Source organism: Mesocricetus auratus, unplaced genomic scaffold (assembly GCF_017639785.1).
Source record: "Mesocricetus auratus isolate SY011 unplaced genomic scaffold, BCM_Maur_2.0 Super-Scaffold_100009, whole genome shotgun sequence".
Lineage (NCBI taxonomy): Eukaryota > Metazoa > Chordata > Mammalia > Rodentia > Cricetidae > Mesocricetus > Mesocricetus auratus.
In genome coordinates, this window is record NW_024429193.1 from 5934942 (window position 1) to 5961548 (window position 26607).

General features: G+C 47.3%; 1 protein-coding gene and 1 long non-coding RNA gene across 6 annotated transcripts in view; both read left to right on the plus strand.

The window, feature by feature from the left end:
• The window catches only part of St6galnac3 (ST6 N-acetylgalactosaminide alpha-2,6-sialyltransferase 3), a 498643-nt gene that overhangs the window by 379821 nt on the left and 92215 nt on the right, over nucleotides 1-26607 (plus strand). The window contains exon 5 of one of the 5 annotated variants that reach the window (XM_040751580.1): nucleotides 16751-21972. The exons of the other annotated variants lie outside the window; for them this stretch is intronic. Coding sequence (XP_040607514.1) covers nucleotides 16751-16919 — 169 coding nt within the window. The 3' untranslated portion in view covers nucleotides 16920-21972. Of the gene's footprint in view, nucleotides 1-16750; nucleotides 21973-26607 lie in introns of those variants that run through there. 5 annotated transcript variants of the gene reach the window in all.
• Nucleotides 31-11896, plus strand: LOC121142280. Its single transcript, XR_005879259.1, has 2 exons — nucleotides 31-348; nucleotides 9346-11896. It is a non-coding gene; the product is annotated as an uncharacterized LOC121142280 (long non-coding RNA).

Genomic DNA, 26607 nt, shown 5'->3' on the forward strand with positions numbered 1-26607 from the left:
AGGGTGAAGTTAGAGCAACAGCAACAACAACAGCAACGAATGGACAGCGCACGCGGACGTCGGCGTGGCGCATCCAACGGGAACGGCGGTCACGGGACGCTCGCTGCGCGCAGCCCACCACGGAGGACCTTCCTGTAAACGGCCCATTGTTCTCCTTGTCGCTGTGACCAGGGAACCTGGCAGGAAGCCACTGAAGACCAGGAGCGTGAACCGGGGCTCTCAGCCTGAGGACCACAGTCCACCATAGCGGGCAGTCATGTCAAGAGTGCCAGGCAGCTGGCCACGCGGCGCCCACGCCCGGGGAAGCAGAGACAAGCGCTGGTGCCAGCTTCCTTTCTGCTCCCTGGGGTCAGTACCCCGAGCATGGGGCCGTGTGGTCTGTGTTTGTGTCACACTGGGGAGCCCTGAGACCCAGCTCCCTCCGCTTACGGCCTCCCCGGCCCTCTCTTTCCATGTGCTTTATTCCTTCCGCTCCCTAAGAGTGGGCTTTGCCCCCTTGTAGAGAGCCTGCCATTGCCTGCCCAGCCCTCTGCCGTCCACCGTTGATCCTTTGGTTCCAGCAGAACCTACCTGCTGTTCTCCCTCACCGTGGTGTCTGTCCCTTCACCCTCCAGTCGTCTCGGGAAATCTGGCTGTTGATGCCCCAAGCGAGGGTGCGGAAATTTTGTCTAGTGGGGCCTTTGTACAGAGCTGGACGCGAAAAGCCTGTGTTTGCGACATTGGACCAAGCGTGAGCAGGAAGGTGTTGCTTGTGTAGTACGACGGCCCCTTTTGCTGTTTCGAGCGGGTGGTACAGTCACGTGTGATTCGAGAGCACTTAAAAGTGGAGAGCACACATCAAAGCCTCTTGAGTGTCGTGAAATGAATACCCCGATCCATGGGCTGATCAGATTGGGGATGGGAATAAATGGTTTCAGGTGGATTAAATTTTCCTCTCAGCATTAAGTGCTAGAATAAGATGAATGACGTGTATGGGGCTCCTGACTTTTGTAGGACGCTTTTCCTCCCGTCTCGATTCTCCGTTTTACATGGGAAACCCCGTATTGAATAATTTGTGGGTGAGTCCTGCTTGGTCCTCGGCTCTCCTCTGTGCGCAGGCAGCCCCTAGAGCCCCCGGCTGCTTCCCCAGGCAGGTGTGCCGGGCACTCATATGCGGTGTTTTCCGTTTCTGCTGCCCATGCTCTGATGATTGAGTTATTTTTAAGAACTGCTAGGGAGGAGGTGGGAAGATGGGTCAGGGAGTAAAACACTTGTCGTGTTAGTGTGAAGAGCAGCGTTCAGAGCCTAAAACCCACATAAAGGCTAGGTGGGTGTAGTCGCCGTCCTGTGATCCCAGTCCATGGGAGATGGGACAGGGGATTCCTGAGTCAAGCTGGCCAACTCGACCGACTTAATCAAGTCTTGGTTCAAGTGAGAGACCCTGCTTCAATATACAGTGAAGAGCAATCAAGGAAGACCTCTGACACCAGCCTTTGACCTCCACACGCAGGTGTGTATCACATACGCACACCTGAATACATGCACACACACACACACACACACACACACACACACAGAATAGAAAATCTACTCGTCAGTAAGTCTTGGGGATTGTGTGTAGATGAAGATGCCCCTTGCATGGATACGTATGTGTATGTGTATTGATACATGCACAGATTCACACATATGTTCCTCTGACTTGCTTTTAATGAGTGTATATGGTTTTTCTCTTTGTTCTTGAGTTACTTTTCTAAAAACCAGCAACTGAAAAAGAACTCTTTCTACACTTTCTGTTGTTTCTGAGTAGGTGGGAGAGCTCAGAGAGCTGCGATTTTCACTTTGGTTTTTAGAAGTATGTGCACTTTATATGTTGATAGCTACTAGCTGACAGATTTCTAAAAAGGGTGTTTGAATGGCATCCCTTTTCACATATTCAAGTTCTTAAGAATCCCTTTTCACATTTCTAATCTAATGAGCAAATTTATACTGACTTTAACTGTTATCCTCCTATACTAAAGAATTGACAAATGTTGCCTGTATTTTTAGGCCCATGTATTTTTCTGTGAATGGTTCAGGTTTGTGAGTGAGTGAGTGTGTGTGTGTGTGTGTGTGTATGAGAGAGACAGAGAGAGAAAGTCAGTGTAAGTGAATGTGTGTATGTGTGTGAAAGAGAGGGTGAGTTTAAGTGTGTCTATGTGTCTGTGTGTGAGTGTAGATCTGTGTGTGTGTGTGTGTGTGTGTGTGTGTGTGTGTGTGTATGACAGGCCAGAGGTCACCTTTTCTAGTGTGTTCCTCAAGTGCTACCCACCTTGAGTTTTGAGACAGGGTCCCTCACTGGCCTGAGTGTGCCATTTACGTGAGGCTGGCCCACCAGCAACCCCAGGCCTGGCTGTCCCGCTTCCCAGCTCAGGCATTCATTCCCTTGCATACCAGATCTGCCCTTTTTGGTTTGGTTTTGGGGATTGAACTCGGATACCCATGTGGCTTTGCATGCAGTTTGCCTGTCCAGCCGTTGGTTTGGTTCTCCTTGGGCAGAGGTCTGGCAGAGGCCCTGCTGGGTGCCCCGCCTGCCACTGAGGGCCACTCCTTTTGTTCAGGCTGCTGCTAGGACATCTTTTCATTTTTTATATTCCAAATATTAAGCCTTCATATGTTAGTTATGCTGTAGTGTTATTCCTTCCTAGTTATATCTTGACTTCATGAAATATATTTTACAAGATAGAAATTTTAAATATGTATATCATAAGCCTTTTTTCTAAATGTTCTTATCATTTCATTTTGAAAATTCAAGTCTAGTGAGATAGATCCTTGAGGTTCTCAGACATTTTTATTGCTTGACAGAAACTAAAAATTATCTTTTAATTGATAATTAATTTCAGGATTTTGATTGTTCTTCTGTTAATATAACTTTATTTAAAGTATGAGTCCCCCACCCAAATAACATCCTAGATTGCTTTATTTATTCAAGCTTGCTTTCATGTATTCTGGTAAAACGTCATCATTTTCTTCTGATGTATCTTACACTCATTTGGTATTTTTAGCTGTATGTTTTATAGCTTTATTATTATAGGAAATGTGATGGTTTAAGCATGTTTATTGATTTATTTTTGGCATGTAGGAAAATTATTATTTTACTTCATTTATATGGTTTTTCATTAAACTTGTCATTTTATGAACTCTGTTTTGGGAAGGAGCCCCTTTTACTGTGATTTATCAGGCTACAGTTTGAGGTTCACTGTAACATGGAGCAGCTTATTGATATGTTTATTTTCCAACTTATTAACTGTTGGCCTTTGTTTTCCTTTTTATTATTAATTAGCATGTTTCACTTTGTTTATTAGTAGTATGTTTCAAGGTTATATTTCCCCTTGATTTTCTTTGTGGTAACTCATTCTGACACGTATCCGCTGCTAGCCCCATCAAACAGCCTGCGATTTTAATTTTGATTCTTCTCTTACAATCCTGAGTTAACTTGTGTCATTGTAACTGACCCTTGGGTGAATCAAACAAAGTGACATGTTAGTTACTTTTTCTCATTGCTGTGACCAAAACTCCAGGCTAGAATGAACTTGAGGGAGGAAGGTAATTTGGGGGATGGCTTATAGTTGAGGTGACAGGTTCCATCCTGTCAGGGAAGGCATGGAGGCACCCCATCCACAGTCAGGCGTCAGGAGGTGACTACTCAGCCCACTGTCTCCCTTCTCAGTCAGTCTGAGCCCGGTCCATGGGGGTGTTCCCACATCCCTGATCAGACTACAGACACGCCTTCACAGGCTCAGCCAGACACGTGTCTCCTTGGCGCTCTGGGTCCTAGCAAGTTAACGATAGCAGCTGTCATTCTGTTGATCATAACAAAGTTTCTTTCCTCCCCCCCCTTGTTGTGCTGCTGGGTCAGGCCGCAGTTTCATGAAAGTGCATCATGGCAGGAGCAGTGGCCAGAGCAGAGAAGGAAGGGAAGGGCAAGGTCCGTGAGCTCCATCAAAGCATCATCCCCAGGGCTCTAATTTCCTTCTAGGAGACCTTGCCTCCCAAAGCTGTACCAATAATACTACACTCTAGGAACAACACCTTCAACACGCAGGGCTCCAGGACACACTGTGGACCCACGCTGTAGCGAGTCTAGACTTACTAAAACGGCTTTGTAACTTACAATCAGCGCTTCCGTTTTGCTACTTGCTTTGTGGGGGAAGAGAACACAGATTTTTTTTTTCGTTTTCATCATTGAGTTAGAAAATACAGACTTTCGTTTCTGTTTTAAATTATATGTGATTCTTTTGGTTATTCCTGTGCAGGTTTTGTAAGTTTTATTTTTTATTTTTCATAAATAAATTATTTTTGTTCTCATGTAATTTCGAGTATTAAGTAATGTACATTCCTAAGGGGAATCTCTGCAGGTATCAGGCAGGGAAGTGAACCGAGGGGAGATGGGAATGAGGTTCTGACCTGTCAACCTGAACCCACACCTCAGAGAGTTTGATGCCAAGCAGTTCACTTTTGGCGTGTGTAAAACACAGTACATTTTTTGGGGAAAAGAGTTTTCTGGTATGATGCGATCCCTGGTGCACAGGGTCATGTCATACGTCAAAACTCAACTCAGGGTACAGGTTGTTACCCCTAAGAAGATGTGTTCTATAAGTAGGCTGCCTGCGCTAGCTTAACGGCCGAAGGCTCTGGCCTGGTCTGTCATACATACAGCATAGAGGCTGTAGAGGCCATTTGGGCTATAACCCACCTCTGGTCCCTGTTGTAGGAGCTTGATATTGTCTGGCACAACAGATAATGAGGGTCACAGGGCTACTAGTCACTTCCGACTCCCAGAGTTTTAGATGGAAGAACAGATTTGTTTTGTTTGGTTGTGGGTTTTTGTTTGTTTTTTGTTTTGTTTTGTTTTTGTTGATGTTGTCATCTTTCCCATTGAAGAGACAGTCCTGTGAGCACTGTGCATTATGTTCCTGGTTTCCCTGGAGATCTGTGGGCACAAGGACCTTTGTTCTGTGCTCCTAACATATTATTACTTCTGGCTCTTTTGCTCTATTAGTGTTTTGGAAGTGGCATAGGCGTGGTGTCCAGATAAACTTGTGAGTTTGTAAATTTTTTTTTGTAGAATTCCAACATGTTTACTTTGCCAAAAAGCTCTCCACATCATAGATTTTATATCCTGGGATCCAACCAACCACAGGCAACATATATTTTGGAGATGATGTGTCTGTCTTGATCCTGTATATTTATTTTTCTTATCATAATCCCTAAATTATATATGCAGTATACAACCATTGCATAGCCTTCTACCCTGCATTATACATTGTGCTTAATCTAAAGATGATTTACAGTATATGAAAGAACATGCATGTGTTTTATGCAAACACTGTCGTTTCGCATAAGGGTTCTGAGCATCCTCAGATTTCAACCTCCATGATGTTCTCAAATCCACTGCAGATACAGGGGGATAAGGGTAGGAGTATTGTGTCATCTTCATCTAAAGTCAACTGTATTTATCATTAGCAGGATCACTTTTAACACCAAATCAGCCGGTTGTGGTGGCATATGCCAGTAGGATTTGCTGAAGGAGGCAGAGGCAGGAGGATCACGAGTTCGAGGCCAGCCTGGGATACACATGGAATGGGTGGCCTTTAATCCCAGCACTTGGGAGGCAGAGGCAGGCGGATCTCTGTGAGTTGGAGGCCAGCCTGGTCTACAGAGCGAGTTCCAGGACAGCCTCCAAAACAATACAGAGAAACCCTGTCTCAAAAAACCAAAAAAACAAACAAACAAACAAACAAACAAAATAAAAACACTAAATCATGTTCAACTATTCTGTGACATCATCACATGACTTTGACATTTGTTCTGTGTGGCTTCTCTTCGTGACAAGCTACTTTTTTAAAAATCCTCATTATTACGATAAATAAAATATTTGATCTCATCCTGTTTTTTTTTTCTCTTTTTGCCGATTGTTACTTTCAGTATGTTTCTTTTTGCTCTTCATCCCTCCCTGGTTAATTAAACCTTCTATTTTTTCATGTAATGCATGTTTAAACACAATTGAGTCCATGTTGAAGCTAAGTACCATTTTCTACTGTTCTCATGAACGAGGCCCTCCTCACACCCATTTGGTCCGCCCTTCCCTGCTGTGCTTGGTTGGCATGATCAGCAAGAACATCTTCAGTTTGTCCTCTGTTTTGGTTTGTTTGCTTTTATGGATTTGAAAGACGCATTTGTGTGCTCGTGAGTACAGGTGCAGGTGGACCCCAGGGTCACGGGCAGCCGTGAACCACCAGACGCGAGTGCGGTAGGACCCAAAGTTGGGTCTTCTTCAAGGGCAGCACATTCTCTTAACTTCCAAGCTCCTATTTTTAGTTGGTTGAGTTTGTTTATTGAGAGACTTCTGAGCCTCGATTTGATCTTCTAATTCACCATTCCATTTATAATGGTTTGCCCATTTACTCACTTTGTCGTGTCTTTCATTTCTAGGCATTCTTCCCTTCTACTTAACGATAGAGGCTAGTAGTTTTTTGTCGTGGATGTTTATGAAAATTTTAAGAATATGTAAGTAGTCATGTACGCACACGCACAGGCTCCAGTTTCCTCTGTCAGCTTGTGTTCCGTCACCAGTTTTGTTGAGTAGTCGCGTCTCCCCATGCTCTACTGTAGTTTCCCCCGGATGAGCATTTGCTGATGTTCGTGGATGAGGCTCTTGACTGGAAAGTATTAATAGTGGCACCTTATTTGCCCAGCACAGTGAGGATCTCTACTGAACTAGCAGCAAATAAAACCTCCAGTAACAGGAGCCTTGGCTCCGTGGATGAGGCAGGGAAGAGAGACGCCCGCCTAGAGACATCTCCCTTCTGAGGAGAGTCCACGGCCTCACATCTGGGTGCTAGAGACCGGAATTTGTCAACCTTAAAAAAGCTGCGCATTACAGCACAATTCTAGCATCGTATGAGTCAGTTCCTCTAAGAGAGACATTGGTAGAACAGACATTCATTCCATCACCCACACATGTAACCACATCATACCATACATAAAGGCAATAATGAAATTTACAGATCCAACAACCCACTCTGCACTCTGTACTTCCAACCCTTTCTGCTGTTTCTGACCTTATTAGTTGTGGCTGCGCGCGCGCGTGTGTGTGTGTGTGTGTGTGTGTGTGTGTGTGTGTGTGTGTGTGCATGTGCACTGACAAAGTTCCTTTATTATTAATTCCATAGTCCTGCTAAGTTTTATTTTATTGCGTACTTTAGAGTTAGCATATCTCCCTGGTACTCTGATATTTGACATGGTGATATCCCTAGCAATGTTTTGCCTTACATGCACTTTTCGCTGGTGCTAGTGTAGTTTCACCTGTTTTCTCTGGTCAGTTGTTACATGATACGTTTTTTAATGTTGTAAGCGTGTACCTAACAGACACTAATCTCCTGCCCTGGCACCATGCCCATCAAATGTGTGTCAGAGTATGATCAGAAGCCTAAAGGGAACATCTGAGATCACAGACTGTGAGAACCGGGGTGTGCCTTGTTGATCCTCCTGTGTTCTAGAGTGTTCTCACAGTCTGACTTAACCCTTTATACACCTTCCTTTCCAGATTGCCTGACTTGAGGTACGAAACTCTGCTGTTAAGCAAGACTGTCCAAACCTAGTGCCTGTGCAGCCAGATAGAAAGACGGATACACAGATTTGATTGTAACTGTTTCTGACTATCTGTTTGTTCTCTCCTGTTCCTCTGTTGTTGTCTGTAGTAAAGCGGGTGTAGCACTGTTGGCATCTGAGTGTCCTATGACCATGCATCTGCTTCTATTCCTATGCATCCCTCTTGGTTTTCCAGCATATGGTCTTCTCTCTTCCCATGCCTGAAATGATTTTCCTAAGTGCAGAGTAGCTGCAGAATTGAGAAGTGCCTGTCTTCTCTGTGCAGTTAGGGAAAGGGAGGGGCTGTGACTCCTCCCAGCTCTGGTTTTGCTGAAATCCCTGCAGCAGGTGATTTCCTCCCTAACATTCACAAAGAAGCTTTGTTATCTTAGGCCTTAAAAAAAAGTGCAAGCCTTGGCCAGGAGGTGATGCACTCCTCCTATAATCCTCGCACTTGGGAGGCAGAGGCAGACAGATTTCTGTGAGTTTGAGGTCAGCCTGGTCTAAAAAGCAAGTTCCAGGACAGCCAGGGCTGCACATAGAAGCCCTGTCTCAGGAAAATAATAAAAATACAAGAGTGCAAACATTTACTCTTCCCACAGTTCATTGCTTACATCATCAGTCCCGCCATGTAAACCTTTAGAACTTGGCAAACACACAGACGGGTGAGTCTGGGAGGTTCTCCTTCTCCTTGGGTGTTGGATGCTGTGACTCTCACATTGAGGTGCCAAAAAAGTGTCTCTTCTCTCTTGGGTTGTTTGTAGGGATGGTTGATTTCTCAGCCCACCCATGCCAAGTATCTGGCTGAGGCCAAAGATGGGAAACGCCCCTGCGGAATCACTATTACATTTTTATTCAAGAGCATCCCAGAGGTTAGATTCCCACCCTTATTTCTGCGGCCTCCCGTCATGTTCCTCAAAACAGTTGACCCTCCCCGTCTTTTCTCCTAATGAGCCTCCTCAGCAGGTAAATCGGCCTGCTGGAAATCACCTTTACCCTGTGAGTCTTCCCCAGGATCCGCCCGTCAGTATACAGCTGTTAGGATGAGAAATTCCGATGCTGCCCTCTGTGTGTGTTTGTGTGTGCATGTGTGTGTATGTTTGTGCATGTGTCTGTGAGTGTGCGTGCGTGTCTTCTGTTAGGTTGAGAAGTTTCCGTGTGTGTGTGTGTGTGTGTGTGTGTGTGTGTGTGTGTGTGTGTGAATAGTTTGTTAGGTAGTAACAGTAGTAAAATGAGAAGGAAGACAGACGTATGTGGCCTCAGTAAGCGGCTCTGAGCTGGCGCTTGGGACTCTGCTGTATATCACAGTGTTGGATCATGTCTGTCCCCACTATGACAGATGGAAGTGAAACATCTTCAGGTTAAAGATGCTTCATTCATGCTCATGGGAAGTCACACATGGTGGGTGCTCACCACTTACTGTGTTGTTATGAAATGAATTATATGAATGCTGTGGGCAGCAGCCTAACTATTCCTGTCCTCGTTCCTTACCCCCTCTGTTACTGTTTTGCTTTTACGAGATGAGGTCCGCTCGCTGCGCAGCTCAGTTTATACTCGTATGTGTTGAGAAGACCGCCGTGGAATTTGCCGTCATCCTGCCCTGGTCTTTCGGGTGCAGGTACTGCCTGCCGGTGTCTGCTGCCATTCCTGGGTTGACTGGCATCTTCAGCAGTAGTGGTTTTAACTATGCAAAGCACTGTCCATGACCTCATACAGATACGTTTTATTTCATTACAGAGCCTGCTATATTTTGTGCCTCTGAAAAGCCTTAAATAATAAGTCTGTTCTCTAACTTCTGGAATCTTCCAAAGGTAATTTTTTTTAAAGATGAAGGACGTTAATCATGGGGTCCTTGCAACCGTTACAGTTGCTCAGGAGACGTGCATGGGTGTCTGTGCCCTCTTTTGTTTCTCTCCCACACTGACCACTTGTGTTTCCTCTTAGAAGAGGAAAGAAAATATCATCAGTTGAAAAGAGAAACTGAAATAAAATGTACCAACCACTCAAAAGCCAGTAACTTCAAAAATGATGATCCCATTCCAGAAGAATCTGTTCTCATTATGAGGCTATTTCAACGCAGATTTAGTCATAAAGGAGACACCAAAAGCAAAATAGCCCTTTAGGTTGCAATCTATTCCAACTTCAGAAAAAAACCTCTAAGATGTTAATTGTTCCAAAGAGGTCGAAGGGAAGCTTGAGATGCTCAGAGCTGCACCCATGCCGAGGCATGAATTTTGAGTTTTGAGTTTAAATTTGCAAATCAATTGCATAAAGCAAGGTCAGAGGACCATCCTGATGAGGCAAAGGACGTGAATGCTGTGCTTCTGGTCTGCATTCCAAACCAAGAACCGGAAGAAAGACAACGCACTAGGAATTAAATTGCCATTGTTCCTAGCTCTGAAAGGGTGATTCCACGCGGTCAGCTTCTGAACCTTTCTTCCTAATTGAGAAGTGAATCCTGGCTCTGTGTCATCCCAGGGACCAAACAGCAAATGGCCAGTGCTTTGGCAGCACTCTGACCATGAGGGAGGATCCCAATGTGATGTCTTTTTCGTAGCTGTTACAAGAACATCACTACTGTCAAATGTGGAGGCTCCTGTGTGCAATCCAGGCTCTCGGGAGGTTGAAGCGGGAGGATTTAGTGCAAGTTCTAGGCAAGCCTGGACTCCATAGTAAATTCTAGGCCATCCTGGGCTATGAAGAGTAAGACTCTGTTGCAAAATTAGAAAATCAACTAAGAGGGCCACCATTATCTACAAACTTCCCAGCCCCTTTCAGTCCTCACATTCTAGACTTTGTTTCTTTCGATCCACATTTCTCAACTGACAGTTATTTATCTAACTTGTTGGACAGGGCAAAGATAATTCGTTCAGCACAGCTCCACCAAACACTAGACTTTTGTCATCAAAGGCTTCATGTGAACTCATCTCTCTGGTCTTCCCGGTTGCGGGGGTGGTTGATGGAGCAAGCCAGAGTCACGAAATGGGCTTCAGACTGACCAAAGATGGTGACTGTTCTTCCCCCTTGGTTGCCCACCATCCCTATGGTCCGTGGTGGAACCGAGAGTCACCTCCTGTCTCTAGAGTGCTAGCCTCTTCTCTCCGCCAGCAGCGCTCACCACACGGCTTCATGGCTCCGCTAGATCAGTGGACTGGAGATGCTACAGCTCCCATCTCTAGCCCTGTTCCTCAAGCCGCAAGCACACAACCAATGTGAAGTGAGTGTTCTTTAGATTCTGACCCAGAAATATGCTGAGCTTTATGGTGAGAGCTTCAGATAGTTTTATGTTTAAAAAAAAATGAGTGGCGGGTTCTTCCCAGATATTCATGCATATGAAACTCATGAATAATTTTCTTCTCTCAGTGACTGAAGATGAATCCTTTTAATTTGAAGTGGCCTGTACACTAATGATTCCTGTCATTACTCCAGGATCCTTTAAGTTGGATTTTCTTCTTCTCTCTTGGACTCAGTGAGGTAGAAATTAAGGACGGCTCTCATTAGCTTTTATATTTCCTGGAGCATCTGCTCGTGGTCACAGATTGATCCATCCTGAATATTTATTTGTCTATAAATGCCACTGAGTCAGTACTTCACTTTACAACTCTTTCTTTTGATCCCCAAAAGCAGCGTCTCCTTTGAAAGTCCCGTCAATACCATCATTTGCAATTTAAAATGCTTTGAGATATCATCCTCCCCGCTGTGTTTTTGAATACTTCCTTCATATTTAATTGGTGCAGTCACTTTAGTTCCTAATTAAACTTTATTGTTTATGAGGTTGTTCTCATTAATAGACATAATGGGAGAAGAAAGAAGGAAGGAAGGGAAGAAAGAAAAGAAGGAAAAGAGCTGGTTTCAGCGAATTCCCTGACCTCCAACTCCACTCTTAATACTTCTCACGGCCGTGAATTCACAGAACAGGAGATTGGGCAGGAAGTAAGACACAATGCGACTGCACAGCCCATGCTCTTGAGAATTTACTAGGTGTTCTGGAAGACAAGTGGTTAGCTTAGAAATGGCATCTGAAGTCCGTGCAAGATGAATGTCCTCATCCCAGGCTCTTTCCCCTCCGCACAAACCCAGTTTTGCATTTGGTGATGAATATCGCACACACAATGCTTGCCCGACACTCTGAGTCTTAAAATACTTTTATTGTGAGGAAGTGGGCACTTGAAGGATCTAATGGTGTCTGGTCCCAGACAGAGTTTTCTGTATTGCATCAAGGTTGAAATGCCCATGAGGCTGAGAATCTTATTGCCCATTTCTGAGATTAAACAGTTTTGGAAAAATGTTCTCTCTCGGCAGTTGTAATTGTGTCTGTGAAGTCAGCGTTCATTCCTCTGGAGAACTGGGGGTTGAGTATTGCTGTCTGCATTTTCTGTTCTTGTGACTAATTCTAGCAGACAAGCATAATACATGCTAAACATGACCAATTAGCCAGAGAACTTGATAGCACCCCAGCTCCTAACATACTTGTGCCGTCACCGCTGATAGGCAGTCATGGACATTGTCCCGTCTCTGTTACCATCACAGACTATCTTTGTAGACATTTTGAGGGGAGGGAAAGACACTGAGAACATCACTCTTCCTACTTAATAATATGCTTATGGAAATGGGCCAAGACTAACACCAGCAACCTCAAGAGCCTTACATGTGTGCAAGCAGCACCCGTGGGTGGCTGAAGCTGATTATTTAGTTGCTGGAATGCCAAGGCATCTAAGGGAGGCAGCACACCACCCTGAGAAGAGTGAGAAGACACAAGCCAAAAAAAACTATATATGTAAATTCTTCATAGACAAAGCAGCTGACCTACCCCCACTGCCCTTGGCCACTAACCCTGACAAGCACCCGACCTCTGGGGTGGTGTCGAGCATTTCTGGCTCTTCACTCCAGGAGAATGATCACTATGTGTCATCACAGACTGCAGTGTGTTCCTGATTCACAGGCAACCGTCTAGAATCTGGGGGTTTATCATTTTAAAGTGCTTCAATACCATACCTTAGAATTGAAAGCAATGACGTCTAAGAAGCCCAGAGACAGTAATATTTACTTTCTGAGCATCCACTGTATGTCTCACATTGCCCTGAGCACGTGGTTATTGGTCAGTCTCATAAAACTCACTGAGGTAGGTTTGACAACCCTTCCTCCCAGTGGAAACGCACTGGGAGGGGCTGAGCTCCTCTCAGACCTAATGTCAGTTTGAGCCAAGGTCTTCCTCATCCTAGAATGTGACCTCATAACTGTTGTCCTGCATGGCTTCCTCCTCCTCATTCTCCGCTGGCCCGAGCAAGCAATATGGGCTGGTGTGAGCAAGAGATGATTCTTTACCTGACAAGGAAACATAAAGAAATCGGTTCGTAGGCATACATAGAGCCATGCTGGATACTACTACTGTACGATATTTTAAGCCTTGGATGGAAAACAGAAGTTGGAATGTAAGTACACAAGTATCATCGAAATGCACAACTCTGAGATGGAGATGGCCATAGGGAGGGCCAAAGCGATTGGAGAACAGGCATTTCATGTTGAAGGTGCTGTGTGATTGCTGTTTGCTTACAGTTTAACCAGTAAGAAGCAAGTAGTTCATATCGCACAGCTCCTGTGTATCGAAGGTGGCTTCAAGGGTGAGTTTTCGCAAAATGAGGGGTGGTTTCTCTCATCCTCCCCGCCCCCAACTCGCTGTTCCGCTTGGCTGCAATTCTTTATTTCCCTTCACCACCACGTGTCGAGATCCAGAAGGTAGAAAGATCAGGGACAGGGACAGCCCCCTTCCGCATCGCACGCAGACACTGTGGGATTAATGAACTAATGTGCTCTGAAACGTTTTTAGAAAGTGAAGTGCTATCTAAGTGTCGGGAGTGAGTAACTAGCAGCCGTGTTATTAGGCGCCTGAACATTACGCATCTTAGCGCATTTCGGAAAATGGGTGTGCACATTCATCTGAGGCAGCGCCGTTATCTGAGTGGTGTTCAGGCGCTGGAGGAAAAGTCTAGCCCGATCCTAATTACCTCCACTCCTCCCTGGCTGGTCCTGCAGCCTGTTTACGCCGGCGTGAGTGAGGCAGACACAATTACTAACTAACCTTGTGGAATTTTCAGTGTGTCCAGGAAAAGGTTCAAAGTCAGCACATATGAGTTTCTCAGTCTTCTGGTAAAGGGTGACGGGAGGCGTTAAGGGCCTGGGGCATAGAACTTAAAAGTCTGGCTCAGGCTCCCAGGTTCTACGCTCTGGCTCCACCCCGGGTGACGCGACACTGGGCAGTGTGTTTACTTGTCTGAGAACTGGAGACCGTGGCAGCGTGTACTCCGTGGTCTGCGACGCTGAGAACAGGAGTGCCTTGCACACGGGTGAGTGAAGGGTACCCTTACAGCCACCAGTAACGGGCTAGGCCATCCGCACCCAAGGAAGAGGTTGTTTTCTAGGGCCCACGTGCAGCTCTTGCTGGCTTACAGGCTACATACACTCAGCGTTGTGTTCCTGCATGCTATAACTCTCACAGAGGAGGGCAGCTTTAATTTCTGCTCTATTTGACCTGTAAGGTTTTCATCCTGCTTCTTAAAATTTAATTTTTGAGATTGTTATAATTGCATATTTCGCCTTTTCCCTTTCCTCCCTCCAAACCTATATATCCACCCTTGATATCTTTCAAACTCATGCTGTTTTACATGAGTTACTTTTGTGAGCGCATGCACACATGTGATCACACACGTGTACATACACATGTGCGCACACACGCAAGCTGCTCAGTCTGTATAATGTTACCCAGGGCTGACCGCTGAGTATTGAGTATTGGATAACCAATCGGTGCGTCTTCCCTGGAGAAGACCGTCGCTTCCCTTCTCAGCATCCCTTAGGCGTCTGTAGCTCCATGTGCAGGGCTGAGGATGCCTGGGCTTTCCCCAACCCGCTTTAGCACCTACTGGTGCCATCCTTGTTCAGCTCCTGTGTAGACAATCCTGTAGCTGACACTTGACGGGTATAGCTTCTGACATCAGTTCTCCCAGAAACAGTCCCCTCTTTTGGCACCTCTTCTGGGCCTCCTGTACAGGGATGGGCACAGCCTCCTCATGCCTGGCCAATCACAGTACAGCTCATCCTTAGACCATGGAGTCTCCTGAAACACTGGGCATGGACTGGGAAAGCAAGGACTAAAACACCCTTTCCTCTGGCTTCCCAACGCTGGAGGAACGTGAGGATGGAGCCGGCAGAGACCAAGACGTTTGCCGAGTCAGGAAAGGTCAGTGGTAGCCAAAAGGAGAGACGCCCAGCAGAGATGAGCTGGGATGGAGATGAAGGAAGGGATGGGCTCTGGGGTCTTAGTTTGATCCCGGCATTTGAGGCCCTGGACACATGCTTTCATCTGAGCTCATAACCCAGCATCCCTTTCAGCCAGGAAGCACATTCCTTTGTTTCTCTTAAAATCATCTGAAGTGGGTTTCTGTCTCTTGCTGGTTGAATCCTTATTAATACCAATGCTCAATTATTGAGGCCAACGCCAATAATTCACCCATTTTCTGGACAAGGGAATTGAGGCCTTGCAGAGGTTAAGTGACTAACAGTGCTACTCGGGGTAACTCCGGCAGTGATTTGTCCAGTTGGAAATGGCATACTTGACTTCATGACCCCCAAGTCTAAATTCTACTTAAAAGGACAAGGCTGGAGAGCCAGAAGAGGGAGGGGTTAATATCAATGAAAGGGTAAGAGGTCACAGGGTACCTTTCTGGCCATTTATGTAGCCATTTCGTTTACTGACTCATTGAGTATTTCTTCAGATATAGGGGGAAATACCACAAGGCTGTTGTTGGGAAGAGAATGCTCAGCCGGGTGTTGGCAGTGCATGCCTTTAATCCCAGCACTCGGGAGGCAGAGGCAGGTGGATCTCTGTGAGTTCGAGGGCAGCCTGGTCTACAGAGCGAGTTCCAGGACAGGCTCCAAAACAATACAGAGAAACCCTGTCTCAAAAAAAAAAAAACCCCTAAAAGAAAGAGGGAGAAAAAATGCTCTGCTAGAACCCCCAGTCCTAGAGAGGGCATCTGCGGGGTGTGAGGGGGGCAGTGCTGCCAAGCCATCCCGTGTCTTTGGGGGAGGGGAGTGCAATGTATGTAGAACATGTCTCACACTCAGAAAATTGATTAAGCCTCTCAAAAAACTGATTAAGGAACTTGCTCCTTTCTCAGAAGGCAAGCTTCCCTTTTTATTAGCACGTGTAAACATGAAGTCACTTTTGAATGCAAATGTGGTTGACATTTTATTGTTCTGTCAAGTTCAGAAGCTGCCCAGAGCCAGGTGGCAGTGAATCAGTAAACATCGGTGATTCCCTGGGAATCTGTCACCTCTGTGCCCCGCTGATGGCTGGAGCCATGTGTTCCTCGGTAGCATGCTTGTTAGCTGACGTGGGATTGGGCAGTAGCATGTTATCTGACATGGGATTGGGCAGTAGCGTGTTAGCTGACGTGGGATTGGGCAGTAGCGTGTTACTTAACATGGGATTGGACTGTAGCGTGTTACTTAACATGGGATTGGGCAGTAGCATGTTAGCCGACATGGGATTGAGCAGGGCGCTTCTACAGCAGAGCTTCTGGCCATCCAAAAATAGCCTGTGCCAGCCAGATGCAAGGCTTGCAGCAAGGTCATTCTAGGAGTAATTTCCTTTTAGTGTGCTTTGTTTCCCCCTCATTGACTGGAAGAGAATGTGATCTGCCTCATTACAATGCGATTCAGGTGCAGAGCACAATAATGACCTTGATGCCCAAGACTGAAGTTCACAAAATTGATAAGGTAGACTCAATTCAGCCGCCGTGGGGGGGGGAGGGGGGACTATTAGCCGGAGGTAGGAACTGTGATAGCTTCATGATGTATGAGGTCAAAGGTCAAGGTGGGGCACCAGCTTCAGACAATCTCTGGGCCAAGGAAGGGTAAAGCCGGGCTGCTGAGCGGCCTTGGCAGCCTTGGATGGAGTTGGCAACTCTCCCCTGGGGACCGCGGAGTCACCCCAGGGCACGTGCAGCTAAGGGACGCCGTGATCAAGATGGTGAGACAGTCAGGCAGCAGCCAGGCCCCACTCCTCAGTGAAAAGCTGGCGTGGCGGACCGGCCTCTGCAGACCTTTGGCAGATACTTACTCCGCTTCTTGGTTCCTTTAGCAGATACTTACTCCGCTCCACGTCTGCTGTGGTGTTAATACGAAACCGCCTGCCACAGGCCCGTGTGTCTGAACACACCCAAATACCGGAGCTGTTCTGGAACACCATGGGACCTTTGAGGGGCAGAACTTTGCTGAAGGAAGTGGGCCGGGGCCTGGGGGTTGGGCCCTGAGAGTTTGTACCCTGGTACCAAGTCTCATCTTCTTGGTCCTTCCTGCCTGCTGGTACAGTGTCACCAGCTACCTCCATGCTGCCACCATGCTTTCCACGCCACGATAGACTTCTTCTCTTCTTGAGACTGTGAGCCTGTGCATCCCCTTCCTCTGCTTTGTCTGGTTTTGAGACCTTACGTCGTCCAGGCTGCCCTTAAAACTCACTGTGTAGCTGAAGATGACCCCGAACATGTAATCCTCCTGTCTCAACCACCCGAGTGCTGGGATTATAGGTATGAGCTGCGATGATTAACCTGTGGGGTGCTGGGATTGGAACACAGGACATCCTGTGTGCTAGGTAAGCGCTCTGCCAACTGACCTACATCCCCAACCCACCCCTCCTCCCCTAAGTTTCTTTGTATTACTCGGACACAAGAAAAACAGCTAATACAACATCTGAACCAAAACTCTACTGCTGACTCCAAAGCACCACGCCTCATCCTCTCATGGGTTCCAATAGTTTAGCACTAAAGCAGGAAATAAGCGATTTGATCAGAAAACTCCAAAGCAGCAGGAAGCGTGAGCATCCCATTTCCACTATTAGGGAAGTGCTCACTTGAATACTGTCCAAGCGAATGAGTCCTGGCCTTCGAGTGGAGGCCATGACAGAGGATTGACCAGTGTTGTATTACGTGCATGTATACACATGTCTCCTAGATGCTGGGTAATGCTTCAGGCAAAGCCTCCTCGGAGGCACTGGTTCCCTGGAATCGTGTTTGCTGCGTGGACAGTCAGCCTCCAAGCCCAGTGCTCCACTGCCCTAGAAACAATAGGAACCAAACCCAGCATAGAATGGGGAGTGAAAAGGAAAAGTTAAACCCTCTGTTAGCGGAGAACAGGAGCCTGTACACCAAAGAGACTTCAGAATCTAGCAAAAGCATGGATTTGAGGTTCTGAGCAAAAGCACAGAAATGATGTAATGGTTGGTTTGCCCATATCCCGGAAACATACCTCCTGACCTTGGGTTTCTGGAATTGAAGGAGGACCCTGCTGGGCAAGCTTATCCGTGTTGGGTTTCCCACTTCTCTCCCAACCAAGGACAAAGACTGTGTTATTCACTTGCTTAGAGGACTACCCTCTAAAATTTGTGTCAATTCTGCCATCACTTCAGGACCCCAGGGACTCTGATTATTAGGATGTGGTCACAGAGGTGGCAGGGGTTAATTTCATATTTGTCATGAGATCTTACATGATTTCCCTAAAAGAGACTTAATTTCCACTGGGCATAATAACTTGCAGCTGTTGGATTGTGCTGTGTACCAGTGGTGAGTTCTTGTCTTCAGAGATTTATGCAAGTCATTATTTAAAAATAGAGATCCGGGAGTTACAGCTGGCTAATTAATCTACCACTAAGGAAAGCTAAGCGAGTGACCCACTTAACTGCTTTCGGGAGCCACTGCTATGTGAAAGCCAACTTTCAAAACGTCCTATACAAAGAAGCAAGAGGCTAAGTTCCCCCCCACCACCACCAATGGCATTGCTGTGGCCTCCTCGGGGAGCAAGCCTGCATTATTAACCTGATTGCTGTTGCCATCGAGCCTGGGTCATTTGAAAGGAAGGAAGTTGATTTAGCTCATAGTTCTGAGACTGGGAAGTTCAAGGCATGGTAGTGGCATCGTGAGTACTTACCTGCTGTGCCACAACACGACCGAAGCGTCACCTTCCCGTCTCCCGGACACACGCATACACAGGACCTCATCCGTACACGGTGGAGTCTCTTGGGCCCCCCCTTCCTGAAGATGCTCGCTGGGCAGTCACCTTGTCCGTCCATGCCCCAGCGTGGGCACCTGTTTGGGAACGGCGCTTGAGCAGTCCGCTGCATTAACGCCACAGCTCGGTTGGCATCTGAGTCCTCCCCGCGGTGACTCCAGTCCACGTCACCACTGTGTGCTGTCCCCTCCGGTCCTGCCGCTTCTCCCAGCCCATCCCTCTCCTGTCTTCCCGCCCTCACCCAGACTGGCTTTCCAAGTTCTCTGTCAGCCTGAAGGTGGCCGCAGGCATCCCACCAAAAGCCACCGTGGTCATCCCGGGGACCGTCTCTAGATCCTCTCCCTTTAGATGTAACAGAAGAAAGATGACATCATCAGACCATGACGTCGTCATCCTTGGCCTTAGGGCTGTGATCTCTGTTCAGTGTGTGTGTGTGTCCGTCCGTTGTGGCATTTGCTGTGTTTATTATACTCGTGTCCCCTCCCCACACCATCGGGCATTCTGGTCTGTGTGTTCCTTTGTCATGATGCTGAGGCCTGAACTCCGGACTTCACCCTCTGGTGCCTGGGGTGTGGTGTTCGTCGCACACACCCTTGCCAATGGGCTGTGCTCCCTGCGCCTGTGTTTTAACTTAGCGAACGACGCTGAACGCTCACCGCGGCTAACGTTATCCCCGTAGCTCCAGACCTTTGAGGTGCACCACATCTGTCTAGCTGTGTCTCCCGTGCTCCATAGAAGGTGCCCGATACCTCTGCCGTCTCCCCAGGGTCATGCTCAAGCCTCTCATACTCAGACTCTGCCAATATTAGTCCATCCATGGTGTGCCTCCATGACAAGACCACAGAGTAGGCAGTTTAAAAAGAGGAGTGCTTGGCTACAGAGTCCAAGCGGGTGGTGCCAGACTCTGGTGAGGGCCTCCTTAAGGGCTCATAACATCACAGCACAGCACGCATGCCTACATGAGCCCGGCCCAAGGCACCCAGTTGGAATTTGCTTACTAACAAAGCCAGTCTGCTGTGCAGAAATACTTACCATGAATTTTAGAGGAGGTGTGAAAACTGAAGTCACCCCCCCATCTCCAGTCCTCCCCTTGATTCGCATTAACTCATCTGGGCTTGGGATTACTAGCGTGTGCTGCTGTCCTCTGAACTTTCCGTGGGTTTCCTCTGTATCTTATGTGTCTCCCTTCAGGTCAAGGGTCATCTCTAATGGCCTTCCCTCCCCTGACTTCACCCATCACCGCCTCCACAGACCTTCTCTGAAGATCTCTGTGTAACTGGAGCTCAACGAATCCCTAATTATTTTGTGACTTGAATCACCTACCTACAAAGGTAGACGTTGCTGTTCATAACTGTCTCTCTAGTGTCCGGCGTGCTGTAGGTAGTCGTGAAATCGATTTGAAGTGAACGGCGTCTCTCATCATGCGAGGAGAGGGTTGGGCCACATTTGAGGTCAGCCGATCAGAGTGCCTGGTACTCTGTTTTCTGCTCTAGCCGTGGTTGAGGCCTGTGACCTCCTGTGTAACCCCTCCCAGTCCTCGGCTCACCAAACGACGGGTTGAATTCTCATCCCCTCTAGCATCATAAGACCGCAGCTTCATTAGTCAGCATCCAGATGAAGCCAGGTCATCCGCAGTGTGAGAGTATTGACGGAGTCTCCGACTCAGGAAGCAAGCTGGGAAAGGCAGTGTCGTGTGAAGGTGACAGTGTGGCCTGTGGCTCTGATCTTGGGCTCTCACCAGGGCTGAGAGAACAAAATGAATGACTTCCCATAGAGTGTCTAGGGGAGAGTGTGCGGCAAAGAATGGGTGCCTCACACACGTCTGCTATTTTTATATGCGGGAGGGGCCTGCAAGCCTGGGGAAACTCTGTCTGACGTTTCGAAAATTGATCACCATGGATGGCTGTGTGGAAGCCAGGGTTCCAGGAGTCCCAGCCTCGCTGCTAAAATCGAGGTGTCTTTTACAGGCAATAATGTACAGGCCACTCTGTGATTTCTTTTAGGGCCAGACTGTTTTCTTTCTGGAAATTGACAAGGACTAATTTTTACTGCTTTTGCAAGGTGAGGCAAAGGAACAATCAATATTGTGCTTCAAGATCGTGTAGCTGCCAGGAAAGATGCTGGGTCCAGAATCCCAAGTTTTCAATCTACCAAAACATGGCTGGTTCTCTGCAGAGCAGCCGCATAGACATGGAGACAGAACTGTGACTTTGTGGATATCATATGCAGATACTAGTCTGTCTTCGGAAAGGAAGAACTAAGTAAGCTAATTTGGTTTGTCTGATCCTATGGGGAGGAAGTCCACATACAGGAAAAGTCGTAACTAAAATCCCGAGCAGCATTTAAAGCATGGACTTTCTTGTTGCTAGATGGCTCCTTTTTTCTCTAGGTCAGAGGTAGCCCTGTTAAAGGGGGAAAGAGGGATATTAAGTGGTATTAAGGCTGCGGATGTTATAACAACTTTGTTTGCTTTGTGGACAAAAGTAGCATTTGATAACCATTGTTCTGCCGGGCAAAAGAAGTCTTCGCTGAGCTTTAGTTCAGCTTAAGGTTTTTTAAGAGTCATATAAAAATACAAACCATGAACTGGCTACAAATATGTGGCACGGGAGATGATACATTTAAAAAACAGCTGGAGAACTACATGCTTTTATTTCACTAAATAAAACTTCAAAGATTTCAATACCCTCAGAGATTTTCAAAGAAACAGCAAGAAGGATGTTAGTTTGCCCCCAAGGGTTCCATACTCTTGCTGGGGAGACAGACACATAAAGAGGGGACTTCCGTGTGACATAGGAAGGTAGGGGACAGCATGCTGGAGTCCCTGGAAGCGTGGGCCTGGGTGCCTGGCTAAGGTTCTAGAGGCAAGAAGAAGTTGCGGGGGAGAGAAGGGTGTCAGGGGCGGGGGTTGGCGTGGATGTCGCTTTAAGACAGGAAATGCTGTGGTGTATTCTGAGTCAGCAGGTGAGTGTTGCTAGGGCTTAAAACACCAAGCAGAGGGGGCTGAGAGGTCTGACTGGGGGCAGGGGCGGAGCGATGAAGGTGGCTGAATTCTCTGAAGCAGGGATTTAGGTGGTGGGTGAAGCAGTCGGGTATTTCTGTTGTCCAGTCAAAGAACCTCAACGTAGGCAGGAATAGTTGAGTGGAGTAGAGATGAATGACTTGGAAAGTACCTAAGAAGGGCCAAAGTGGTGAATGATGGTAAAGTGGGGATCTCCCCCAAGTTTACAGTTGACTGATTAATTAATATTGTATTGTAAAACACACATGGGATACTAAAGAAGAATCGGGCATGCGGACAAAGGGCGCGTTTGTCTTCATTGTGTTTATCTTAAAGTTTCTGTGTGACACCTGAGCAAAAGTGCCCACCAGTCGCTAGACGTAATAAACACTGTGAGCTGCAAGCAGCCGGTCTGAGCAGGAAATTCCGACCTGTAGCGCAGAGACGAGAAAGTGACAGTTAAGCCCTAAGAGGGGAGGCAGGAGTGGGCGCAGGGACCCAGCTCTGGAGAGGACACCAAAGTCGAGCCCCAGCTGCATCCTGGGAAGAAGTGACCAGAGACAGCATCCTGCCAGTCGCAGAGACCAGAGTGGCAAAAACCCACCAAGTCGGCATGATCTAGAATGAAATGGAAGCGGTGGCGTCCAGGACAAGGACCTAAAGAGGCTCCTTACGGTTAAAAATCCACAACTCCCCATTTTCCTCAGAGCTGCCTCTGCAGCGGTGGGCTGTAGTCAGTCAAGAAGCAACAGCAGAGTGGAGTTGCTGGGTCTTGTGGTAGGTTTATTCCCATTTTTCTGAGGAATCTCCATACTGATTTCCAAAGTGGCTGAACCAGTTGGCACTCCCACCAGCAATGGAGGAGTGTCCCCCTTTCACCACATCCTCTCCAGCATAAATTGTCATTGGTGTTTTTGATTTTAGCCATTCTGACAGGAGTGAGATGGTATCTCAGAGTTGTTTTGATTTGCATTTCCCGGATGGCTAAGGATGTTGAGCACTTTCTCAAGTGCCTCTCAGCCATTTTAGACTCCTCTATTGAAAACTCTCTATTTAGTTCTGCAGCCCACTTTTTAATTGGGTCCTTTGATGTTTTGGAGACTTATCCAAAAGATGCCCATTCATACAACAAAGATGTCTGTTCCACTATGTTCATAGCAGCTTTATTTGTAATAGCCAAAACTTGGAAGCAACCTAGATGTCCCTCAACCGAAGAGTGGATAGAGAAAATGTGGTACATTTACACAATGGAGTACTATTCAGCAGAAAAAAACAATGGAATCATGAGATTCACAGGCAAATGGATGACACTAGAAGAAACCATCCTGAGTGAGGTAACCCAGTCACAAAAAGAGAAACATGGCATGTACTCTCTCATATATGGATTTTAGACATAGATCTGGGGAGTGCCAGCCTACAATCCTATGGCCAGAGAGTCTGGGAAACAGAAACTTCATTTAGTGGCTGATCGAAGAAGAGGCAGACTCCCTTGGTTAAGTACTGAGCTGAACTCAAGAAAGCCAGTAACAGAGAGGGAGGACTGATGATCAAAGGGATTAAGACTGGGCTGGTTTAACCCCCAGAAACAGCTGACCAGACAAAGGTTAACTCTTGAATCCCAGGCATCAGCCTGGGAATCCAGCATGGGACTGATCAAGACCCCCTGAATCTGGGTGTCAGTGAGGAGGCCTAGGGAATCTATTGAGCCTTGGGCAGCAGATCAGTACCCATCCCAAGTATACACAGGGACTTTGGACTCCCATAGAACAATGTGAGGTGCACTCTCACCCTGACCTCTTGGGGAAGGGTCTAGGCCCTGCCCTATATGAAATGACAGACTATGGACACCCCCACGGAGGGCCTCACCCTCCCTGGGGGAATGAGGGGATAATGGGGGGGCACGGGAGGAGGGGAGTGAAAGAGAGAGGGACCTGGAACTGACTTGTGAAGCAACCTTGTTTCTTATCTAAATTTAAACTGGAAAATAAAATAAAATAAAATAAAATAAAGAAGCAACAGCGGAGCACGAGAATGGAGTCCCTCCCTGTGGAGAACTCCAGCTGGGAAGGGAGCCCCCGAGCTAGGATAGTGGAGTAAGGAAGTTCAGAGTCTAGAATGGACGATTTGAAGGGCAGAGAAGCTTAAGAAAGGCTGGAGGCTGGCAGGAAGGAGCCACTAATAGGTCAATACACAAATGCATAGTGAAAGAGGGGAAAATCATGCAGCGTGCTCCCAGGGGGGACGGGAGGGGCAGAGGATGGGGTCCAGAAGAAAGGGTGGCCTTAAGCAAGAAGGACTCAATTCCTACACCTGTCGGGCTGAGAGGGTGACAAGAAGGGTTGACTCATTCTCCCAACACTGGCTGCCAGAGTAGACAGGTGGCTTCTGGGAGAAGCAGCTCTCCCTCCCCTCCTGGGTTCCTCTCAGCAGCCACCAGCGTGGATTTCCCCTTCACTCCTCCCCACGCCATGGCCACATTGGTTCTCACAGCCACACCCAAGTTTCGGGTCCCTTCTCCACCTGCATGCCAAAGCTGTGCTCTGGAATCGCTGGACCAGCTGCCAACAGCCTTCGCCTTAAAGCTCCTGTCAGCTGTCTTCATCTGTGCTCACTTTAAGTTATTTCAGGTTAGAATCTGAGTGTCTGTTGTCTAACTGATGGGTCAGCCTTTGTCAGGGGGGCGTGCCCTTTCCACTGTGACCGGCTTTCAGAACCTTGGCCTTACCGCACTGTAGACAGAGTTTCTGTCCTGCCTGGTCCCATAGCCGCTTTACCCCAAACAAACACACAGAGACTTACATTACTTATAAACTGTTTGGCTGATGGCTTAGGGTTCTTACTGGCTAGCTCTCTCTCAATTATTAACTCATAATTATTAATCTATGTATTTTTACATGGCCTTATCTTACGGAGAAGGCTCCAGCATGTTATTCCTTCAGCGGCTACGTGGCGTCTCTCTGGCAACCTCTCTCTGGATCCTCTCCCCAAAATTCTCCTAGTCTGGTAGCCCCGCCTATACGTTCTGCCTGGCGACTGGCCAGTCAGTGTTTTATTCATCAGCCAATAAGAGAAGCATGTATAGTTCTGGGGTTACACTCAACCTAGAACAGAACCCAGCCATCCTACCAGCCTGGGTACGTTGGTTAGTTTTTGTCAGACTGACAAAGTAAAGATACCCAAGAAGAGGAAACCTCAAACTGAGGAAGTGTGTCCATTGAATAGGGGGGACGTCTGTAGAAGGACATTCCCCCATCGCCATACCACACTCCTCTACTCAACCCGTCTTCCCCAGCTCCATAAATAGATCCCTGCAGCCCTAGCCACGGGCAACTCCTCACTCTTCCAAAAAGTGACCCACATTCATTGCATGACAATCACACGGCTAGATTAATTACCGGGTCACCCACCTCTGGGGTCATCTCTATTGTCATGTAGCGTGGGAAGCAGCAGTATTTCTGTGTCAAAGAGGTGACACATTTCAGGACACAGTGCCCTGTTGCGTCTCGGGTGTTCTGACAAAGGGTAGGGGCACTAGCCATGCCTTTTATCATAGCGGAAACTCAGGAAAATTAAAAAAATCAAACATGGCTCAGTGGCTATTTACTAATTACTGCTACAAAAACAAAAGTAAAGATAAGGCCGCGATTTGCCTGACAAACAAGCAAACCAACACTATTTCCCACAGCGTGCAAGTCTCCACATTAAATAGAAGAATCCCAGAGGTGGTCTTGGCCTCACTCTTCCCAATGGGCACCTTCATCGTGGTACCTTGAGTATACTCAGGGTTCCAGTTTACTTCCTGTTGCTGTGATAGAGTGCATACAAACCGGCGTGGGGCAGCAAAGGGTTTATTTGGCCTCCAACAGGCTGGAACTGAGGCAGGGGCCGGGGAAGGGGAGTCGTTTACTGACTTGCTTTCCCTGGCTCACTCAGATACCTTTTTTAGACAGCCCAGAACCTCCTGCCCCAGGGTGGCGGCGTCCCCAGTGGGCCGGGCCATCCTCCATAAATTAACGAGGAAAATGCCCCACATTCATGGCAGGTCAATGGACGCACGTCCTCAGTTTGAGGTTCCCTCTTCTTGGGTGTCTTTACTTGGTCAGTCTGACAAAAACTAACCAACGTGCCCAGGCTGGTAGGATGGCTGGGCTCTGTTCTAGGTTGAGTGTAACCCTAGAACTACACAACATTTGATGAAGGGTGTGGTCCCAGAGGCAAGCCAGTATCCTCCTACATTTTCACGTGCAAGTGCTAAGCTATCCCAGAAGGCTATTGTCAGTTTCCAGTGTGATCGTGAGTGTGAAAAACTTAGGTTCTTGGGTGGTACCCTGCTATGAAGTGATTATGTCTACTGTTTTATGTCCTAATTTAAGGAGTCACCTGGTTTAACCAGTGGCAGACAGAGGCTGGGGACACTGTCCTATCTAGCCAGAGCTTTGCAAATATAAAACACATCTCCCTTTTCTGGGACAGACAGACAGACACACACACACACACACACCATCACCATCACCATCATCTCTAAAGCTGATGTCTGCTCTCAGTTGTCAGTTGAAATGATCGGCCGCTTAGAGTAATCATGTCTCTAAGAACTGCTTAGAGTAATCATGTCCCTAAGAACTGAGTGTGCTCACACTCGGCAGTACCCACAGGAAAACAATTAATTTTCCTCACTAATAGCCGCTCAATAGACAGACAGGTTATACATGAGAGGCGTGGCGGTAAGCCTCCTCCTGCTTGCTTTGTGAAGACACTCATTAGAACAGTGGTCCTCGATATTAATGGGATGCCACAATACAAACAGAGCTGCGGTTGCATGCTGCAGTGCTGCTGTGAGAGACACTGCTGTCTAACAGGAAACTTCACCATCTGGGCTCCCCCCGCCCCGCCCCGCGCTCTCCTTTCCATTGCTTCCGTTGTGATCTTTTCCGTGGGCA